Source organism: Crocuta crocuta, unplaced genomic scaffold, assembly GCF_008692635.1.
Source record: "Crocuta crocuta isolate KB4526 unplaced genomic scaffold, BGI_CrCroc_1.0 scaffold13, whole genome shotgun sequence".
Lineage (NCBI taxonomy): Eukaryota > Metazoa > Chordata > Mammalia > Carnivora > Hyaenidae > Crocuta > Crocuta crocuta.
Window position 1 is genome coordinate 7,320,104 of NW_027530007.1, and position 8,757 is coordinate 7,328,860.

General features: G+C 67.2%; 1 protein-coding gene across 1 annotated transcript in view; it reads right to left on the bottom strand.

Moving 5' to 3' along the window:
* Positions 1 to 8,757, bottom strand: part of PRDM16 (PR/SET domain 16) — a 200,659-nt gene that overhangs the window by 9,028 nt on the left and 182,874 nt on the right. The window contains 3 exon segments of the mRNA XM_077763995.1: positions 5,570 to 5,647; positions 6,237 to 6,406; positions 8,534 to 8,618. Coding sequence (XP_077620121.1) covers positions 5,570 to 5,647; positions 6,237 to 6,406; positions 8,534 to 8,618 — 333 coding nt within the window.

An 8,757-nucleotide genomic window follows, 5' to 3' on the forward strand; every position in this document is an offset into this window, starting at 1 on the left:
CCCGCCCCGCGCGCCCCGCCCCGCCGCCCCGCGGAGACGCCCGCGCGGCAGGAAGAAGGCGCGCGCACCCCGGGCCTCGAGGGCGGTGGGTGGTCGGACTCGGAGCCTGCGCACCCCGCCCTTCCTCGCCTGCCCCGCAGGAGACGCTGCCTGAGGGCCTCGCTCCCAGCAGCCTCAAGGGGGCAGCCGAGCACCGCGGAAGCCTCTGGATGTTTTTCCCTGCACCCCACCTCCCCAAGGAGGAGCCTGCACCCCGCTCCCTGCCCCCTTCCTCTGGGGGGAGAGAACTGCGGACAGAGCCCCCCCCGCATGGGGAGGGCTGGCCTGGACCTCGCAGCCTTTTAAGTGGGTCCCCGGGCTCGTGGGGGCTCGCGTGCCAATTCACCTCCCCGAGGGCGAGACCACTGGTCAGGCCGCCCCCCGCCCGCCTCCCTGATAGGGACCGAGGGGGCGCCCCGGCCCCAGCGACCGCCTCGCGTCCCTTTTCCTCCGCGGACAGTCATGCGGGCCCTGGGGCCGCGCCCTTGGGAAAATCCGCCCCTTCCTGCGGACGCTTCAGTCGGGTCCCCGGGAGCGTCCGTGACCCGGGCGGTGCCCCCGCGGTGTGGGGCCGGGTGCGCGCGCAGCCTTTGCTCGGAGGCCCCGAGGGCAGGAAGGGGAGGGTGTTCTCCCACTTTAGAGAAATACCCGCTCCCAGAAGCCACGAACAGTGGCCGGTCCTGGAGCTGGAGGGACGGTGGCCCGGGAGCCGCCGCCAAAAGCCTGCAGAGCCGCGCGGGCGCCTCCTGGTGGCGGAGTCCAGGCAGGGGGGACCTGACGCAGCCGCGCTCTGGAGCACACGTGTGTGCGCCCATGTCCAGGCGTGTGCACCAGCGCGTGCGTGTGCAGGAGTGTGCGCACGTGTGCCTGGTCCTCAGAAGGCTTCCAGGGATGCCAGAGGCACCTGAGCACCTGCGACATCGTCCACGTGCTCGGTTACTTCCCGGTCTTCTGCAGGGGAGAGGAGGCAACGCCCTGCTGAGTCTCTCAGGGGCCGTCTACACAGCAGGCCTCGCAGGGCACGCAGTGGGAGGTGCGCGTTCTTCCGGAGGGGTGCGGCCGGGAGGCGCCAGAGACCTGTCCTGAGTGTGCAGCGCGGCGCTGCCACAGGGGGGCCCCCCATCACGGCGGCATCCCGGTCACGTGCACTGGGCCTCAGGAACCGAGTGGTGCCAAGGAGGCGTCGACACCCTGTCCTCCCTGGCCTCACAGCACCCCCCTGCCCCGCTGGAGAGGCACCGGCGCTGACGTTGGACACACGCCCAGGCAGTCTGACCACCCCAGGGCCCCCGGGGGCGCCCGAGGCAGGAAGCTCTGGCCCCCCACTGGCCTCTGGGGCCTCCTGCCCGCCGGCCGCTGCACTGCGCCCCGCAGCAGAGCGTCCCCGCACCCGGGGGCAGCTTGATGAAACCGCCCAGGGAAGCCCACGTCCTGCCCAACGGCCCCTGGGGGTCTGAGAACAGGCGCACAGAAAACGGGGAGCCCCCAGTGGGGGGGACCCCGGGACTCCCTGGTCCGATTCTGCAGCGTCCCTCATTCCGTTTCTGGAGCATCTTGGCCGAGGCCCTGCTGACTGGCGTCCTCCACGGCCGGCGGCGGGCAAGGAGCCATTTATGGTCTTTACGTGACCGGCTGGGGCCGCGATCCCTAGCGTCCTCCTGAGTGACCGTCGGCCCAGGACTGGCCTGGCGGCTTCTCTGTCGGGCGGGTCGAGCCGCCTCTGTCCTCTGGGAGCACGTGATTTGGTTGCAGCTGCTCCTCCCACGCCTCACGACGTCTGCCGGCCCCGACGGGGACCACGGTCCCGGAAGCCCATGCGGGCTCCTCCGCTGTCTGTGTGAGATGCCCTTCCCGCGGCTGGGTTGGCGGTGCTGGGGCGCCCTGCGCCCCCCACATGGTGGCCCAGGGAGGAAGGCTTTGACGCACCATCTCCCTGTCACAGGCGTCTCCTCGCCCCCGATGGTGACAGGCTCCCCAGTGACCGTCCTGCTCCGGAGCGATTGCTCCGGAAGGGCCGAGTACACCGGCACGCTGGGCTGTGGGCACTGCCCCCTGGCCACGCAGCAGGCCCCCCCGGGGCCGTCTACACGGGCGCTCACGCGCACCCGCACACGGCATCCCCTCCTCGTTTCTTCGGAAATGCAGGGCACTTTTGGCAGGTTCCACCTGACGCACGGCCTCTGACGGGGGTGCGCCCACGACCAGACGCGGGGTGGGCCAGGACCGCCCGCTGCGGGAAGCGGAGGACCCCTCCACCCTCTGTGCGGCTGGGGAGGCGGTGCAGGGAGCCATACGTTCGATTTGGTCACAGTCAGCCCCGAGTGTGGCCCTCTCCCAGTTCTAATGTAAGTGCATGGCCCAGAGGAGCCCATCTGAAGTTCAGGGGAGCAGTGAGGCCTGGGCTCGGGGGGCAGGGTCCCCTCAGCAGCTGGGGTTTGCCTCATAAATAAGCTGACAAGCGTCTAGTGAAATTCACGGCCTGGCCGTGTAACGTCACAGCACAACCACGAGAGACCGGCCGGCCCGCAGCTGGAGGCCTCGGGGGGACCCACCCCCCACCCGCACCCGAGGGAGGCCAGCCAGGTGGAGGCGTGGCACGGGGGGGGGCAGGCGCAGGGCCCTCCCCAGGACCGGGCATCACGGGGGCAGCGCTCTGGGTAACTGTAGAAGCAGGAGGAAGGGGAGGGAAGAGAGAGTTTTGAAATCCAGCCCTAAATCCAGCGGAACTAGAAAGGCAAGGGGACAGGTATGGGCCACCTGAGGGATGGGGACGGGCCTGGGTCAGCGGAGAAGGGAGGTGCGGACGGACAGGTGCGTGTCCCTGAAGCCAGGCTCCCTGCGGACGCCCACGCCCAGACTGTGCCCAAGGTCCTGGAGGGACCCGCGGGCGAGGCAGCCGGGACGCGTGCAAGGAGCAGCCCCTCCCCCCTCGCCCCTTGTGGACATAACTCCAAAGCCCAGGTTTACGTCAGCGCAGCCCGAACTGCACCCCTGCCCCCCGGCCTGCTGGAGCTTTCAGAGGCGAGCGAGTGTCTTCCTGCGCCTTCAGGCCTCGGGAGAAGCCATTAGCTGAGGACACCGGGCCGGCGGAGCGCCGGCCTTTCCTCCAGGACTCAGACCGTCAGCCACGCTCAGGGGCCTTTCTTTCCCCGAGAGCCAGGGCTCTGAGGCACGTTCTGCGGGATTCTAGCTAATCTCAGGCAAGGGCTTAACAGGAAGCTGCCTAGAGGTGTTCGACTGCCTCTGCTCTGTGGCCCCCAGACTCCCCCTCCTGCAGTCGAGGGGCCTCAGGCACACACGCAGGGGCGCACGCAGGGTGTACACATGGGGCACACACGCAGGGGCGCACGCAGGGTGTACATGTGGGGCACACACGCAGGGGCGCACGCAGGGTGTACATGTGGGGCACACACGCAGGGGCGCACGCAGGGTGTACATGTGGGGCACACACGCAGGGGCGCACGCAGGGTGTACATGTGGGGCACACACGCAGAGGTGAATGCAGGGGTGAATGTGGGGCACACACACGGGGTGCACACATGGGGCTCACACTCAGGGGCATACACGCAGGGGCACAACACAGGGGTGAATGCAGAGGCGCACGCATGGGGCACACACACGGGGCGCACACACAGGGGTGCACACATGGGGCTCACACACAGGGGTGCACACATGGGGCACACACACGGGGTGCACACATGAGGCTGGCCCCGAAGTGGAGCTCACACCAGGTAGACAGCCGGCGATTTGGATCCGCCCTGCCCGGGTGGAGCTGGGCTGGAGTCTGGTCTTTTGGGGGGACCCCGGACTCCGAACAGGTTTCTGAGGACGGAAGGACGAAACTTCCTCCTCCAATTCAGATTCTCCCAACGATCAAGGTGATCCCAGAAGCCCCTGGTGATGTCAAAAGGAAAGCCACAGCCCCAGAACTCCCCATCACAGGGCTGCCCTGAGCCAGATAAAGTCAGGATTTGCGACGCAAACTTTCAAAGCAATTATTGTTAGGCAACTCGAAACTCACAGACTGGAGAGAGCAAAAGAAATCGATGACAATTAAATTCTTCTATAAACACTGCCTGACCCTCTGGGGATGCCCACACACAACACTGTTCAGAGGTGGCTTTCCTTACAGGAAAACACGTTTTCAGGGGAGGCCGGAACACATCAGCCTTGCCTTTGCTAGGCTTTGTGGGATGGGAGGGCCGGGGTCTGCGTGTTGGGGGGCCAGGGGCACTGAGCAGATGGCCGCTGAGTGTCCTGAGCTGTCACTTGTCACAGCTCACAGGACATGGCCCCGTGGTGGTCGAATCTTGGGGGGCACACGGGGACTTAGGCCCCTGGGGGGACCCCACGTGTCTGCCCTTCCCAGGGATGGGGACTCCGAGCTCTGCGTGGCCGGAGTACCGGAACCTCATGCTGCTGACTTAAAACCGCGTTCCCAGCGGCTGCCCCCACAGACACACCCCAGAACGAAGTCTCGGCATCGACATCAGCTTCCCCCCTGATTTGTCTCCTGTCGTTGCCACCCGGGTCTCTCATTTAAAATGCCACCTCTCAGGGGCGCCTGGGTGGCTCAGTCGGTTAAGTGTCTGACTTCGGCTCAGATCATGATCTCGCGGTTTGCGGGTTCGAGCCCCGCGTCGGGCTCTGTGCTGACAGCTCAGAGCCTGGAGGCTGCATTGGAATCTGTGTCCCTCTCTCTGCCCCTCCCCTGCTCACGCCCTGTCTCTCTCTTTGTCTCTCAAAAATAAACATTTAAAATAATTACAATAAATAAAATGCCAACTCTCAGCACCCCCCCGTTCGAAAGCCAGGTGCCCCCCTCATCCCTTCCGCCGCCCGACAAAGGGCACAGAGACGGAAGGACGGGAGCTGCTTCTCTGCGGTCAGAATGGCTAGAGCGGCCGGGGCTCCGGCTCTGGGCAAGTCATGGGGTCTAAGCCTCTGGCTCCGCATCTTGGAGACGGGGGTGATACCCCCTTGTGAACACATGTGACGGCTCCCACACCCACTTGCTGCGTGTCTGAGCATAGAAGCCCGGCATCGAGGAGACGGGGCGGCAGGGACACATGGCTGCCATCCAGGGCTGGCTGCCCGGCAAGTCCCTCAGGACGCCCGGAGCCCAGGCTGGGTCTCGGGTTCGCCTGGAGAACCTTGTCCACGCCCACCCTGCCTTAGACGCCGGCCCTGCCCCCCCACCCATCGTAAGAGCTGAGCCGGGAGGGGGTGGGGTGGGGGTCGCTCCAATGGCCCCCCCGGGGCCCGGCTTTGGCGGCACCTGAACTCCCCGCCCCGGTGGTCAGCAGTGGTCGGGGGGCCGCTTCCAGGCACGTGCCTTGGTGTCTTGGTGGGCAAGAACCTTCAGGAAGCCCACCGGGCACACAGGACGCTGGACAGCCGTGGGGTCCAGGGAGCGACCCGGCCGAGCACGCTGGCCCCCACCCTCACCCTTCCTGTGAGTGGGAGTGGGGGGCGGTCTCACCGGAAGCCCACCTCCCGCCGCCGCGGCCCGAACGAGGCGGGCTCCTACCTGTACGGCTGCTCCCCGGTGTGCGTCCTCAGGTGTCTCGTGAGGTTTGCTGATCGGGGGAAGATCTTGCCGCAGTACCTGCGTGGAGGGGCAGGGGGGCCATTAGGCAGTCACACGGGTCCTCTTGCTCGGTGTCTACGGCCTGAAGCCCCGCGGCTGGTGGGGGGGCGGGAGGCCTGGCTGTGGCACCCGGATCGCAGTCGGTCCTTCAGCCCCAGAGCCCAGCTGAACTCGACAGAGAGGCCTGCATGTGCCGCTGGACAGGTGGGCCTGACCCTCTCTGGCTGCCGGCACCCTGCCCCTTCCCCAGGCCGTATCTCAGCCGTGGAGCCCGGGGTGCCCGAGCGGGCGTGGCCAGGCTCCTGCAGCTGGGGACGGACACAGTGCGTGGGGGCTTCCACTGGCTCCGGAGCCACGCTGAAATGCTGACCGGCCCACCTTGGCTGCGGGCCCTTGGAGTGCTGACCGCCCGGGTGGAGGCTGCGTTTTCTTACGTTCACGGTGGGGCAGGGGGGCGTCCCCCTACACCTCCAGATCTGTGGGGAGCGACCCCCACGGGACAGCAAACCATTGACTGCCTCTGCGCCGCACTCTGGCTTCGACCGAGTCTCCCCAGGCAGTGCCGGCTCACGGCCGCCCACCAGCCCCCGGGCGCGCCCAGCCTCACCTGCACGTATACCGCTCCTTGCCCTTCCTGAGGATGGGGTCCGAGAGCGTGGGCGCTGGGGACCGGAAGTTGAAGGGGTGGTGGGGGAGGGGCTGCAGGGAGCCGCCTGCTTCCGCCTTCATGGCCGCGAAGCTCTCCAGCTTGTCTGTCATGGTCTCGATGGCTGACATCTGTTGGCAGGAGAGCGGGAGACACGGGGGACCCCCTGAGACGCTACCTCTCCTGAGCCGTGTGGACCCACCTCCCGGTGACACAGCTGGGACAGGACCAGAGGCTCGCGGGGGCCCCAGGCTGTGGGCGGAACCGGCCGGCTCCGGGCTTCCTGGCCCCCGGGGCCAGCCCCGTGGCTCGTCCTTCCCTGGGAGCCCCAACTCAGCCCAGGGCCCCGGGCCCTGGGAGCCTGTCTGCCCAGCAGGGGCACACGGCGGGGCAGGCTCCTGCCTCGCGATGACACCTCCCCTTACCTGGGACCCCCAGCACCACCCTGCCGGCCTGACCCTGGCCAGCACGCCTGGGGGGCTAGCTTGGTGTAGACAGAGCGTCTGATTTCCCTCTCCTCCCCTCCCTTCTCCTCCCCTCCCTTCTACTCTTTCCTCTCCTCTCCTCTCCACTCCTTTTTCCTTTTTCCTTTACTTTTTTATTTGATTTGTGAAAAATCAAGAAATCTACCTGCATCTCGGGTTGACAGGGACCAGCGGCCTGGGCAGCACCGCCTAGTGGCAGGAGGCCATGATTGCAGGCAAAATTCTAAAAGGGCTCTAACCGCCCAAGGCTAGACGCACTGTTTTAAAGGATGATGCCCGTGTGACCCGGCGCTGACACGGTGGCCTGGACAGGACAGGCCACCTCTCCAGGCCTTGGAGGTGCCAAGGGCTTGTGATGGGAGGGGAAGGGAGACAGAGACGTGGCACTGGCCATCTGCATCTGGCAAGCAGCGTTCTGATCGGGGCCCCAGACTGTGCCTGTCCCTGGGGGCTGGGGGTCTGCCCTGTCCCCTCAGCCGCTGCCCGGCTTCTCGCTGGCCCCTCCACCTCCTGGACGATGGGATCCCGGGCGCACGGACTGTGCCCACCTGGCTTTGAGCCTCAGTTTTAGCTGCAGCCTTGAAAGGCTCCAGAACTCTCCACACACAGACTCCCTGGGAATTCCAGAGGCGGTGGGGGCCACGGCCAGGCACCCCAGGGGCTGCACACACGTGTGTCAGGGCTCAGAAACCCAAGGCCCTGGCAAAGTCCTGCACCTGACCACCGCAGGCTGACGTCTTCATTCAACAGCGACCCTGTCCTTTGCAGAGGCCATCAGTTATCCTGCCCGGGTGACCGCCGGACCTCAGACCATTTACTTAGGGGACTCTCTAGTCTTCCTCACCTCGCCTCCCCCCGCCCCCCGCGCTCTGGCCCAGAGGCAGGCAGCAAGCGGGGGTGGGGGGCCGGGCTCAGGGGGGANGCCGGGCCGGAGTCTGGTTCAGGCTGTCCCACAGTCCAGCTACCGGGACCCTGGCGTGAGGTGGGGGCGGCCCGTGGCCCTGGGGGGGCTGGGCCCCCAGGGGTGAGGACAGGGGGCACGCTGCGCCCTCTGCCGCTCATCCCCCGCACCTCTGCGCCCAGCCCCTGGGAGGACACAGCCGGAGGGGAGGGGTGGACAGAAGCGCCTGCGGCCGCTGCCTGGCTTGGGGGTTCGCTTTCCCAACCCCTGACCCTGGACTTGGCAGACAGCCTGCCACCCTCGCAGCCCTGGGGAGCCCCCCAGCCCCGCCCGGCACGTCCTGGGACCCTCCGTCCTTCGCGCCACCCGCTGTGCCACTCTGTGCCCGCTACACTCAGAGCCCTGCTCCCTGGTCTTCTCTCTTAAGCGCCCTGGGTCTGTCACCTTACGTTCCAAAATCTTGGACTCACTGCATCTAAGCTGCTGCCCATGACCTTGCTGAGGCTCACTGCCCCGCCTGGAGCCTGAACTGCAGGTGGGCGCGCCCCCCATGCCCTGGGGTCTTTGGCCGCCTCCGGGGGACCCGCGGGGCTGCCCTGCAGAGCACCGCCCTCCTTCCTCGTCACCCTCCTGGACCTAGTCATCCCCCGCTGGCTTGCGGTGACCCGTGGGGGCTGCAGGCAGAGAAGCCCCCCCGCGCCTGACGGGCAGGTGTGTGGGAGCCTGCCCCCCGCAGAGCCCTCCCGGTCTGGGCAGCCCGGCTGCTGGGCCACAGGATAGGGGGTCCCGGGGCCCACTCGCCCGCCCGGCCCCAGAACTGGGGGGGACCCGAAGCCTGCTCGCCTGCCCGCCCGGCCCCGCCTGGGTGTTACCTGGGGGTGCAAAAGCAGAGGGGACGGCCGCAGGTACTTCTCCTTCAGGACTCCCACGGGGTCTGTCACCTTCCGCTTCTCTACCCTGCTGGACGGCAACACAGAGGGTTACGTACCCCACTGAGCCGCCCGGTGCTGCGCAGGGAGGGTGCCCACCGTGTCCCGCCAGCCAGGGTCAGGCCCCCGATTACTGTGTGTGCCTGACCGGGGGGGGGGGCATGAAG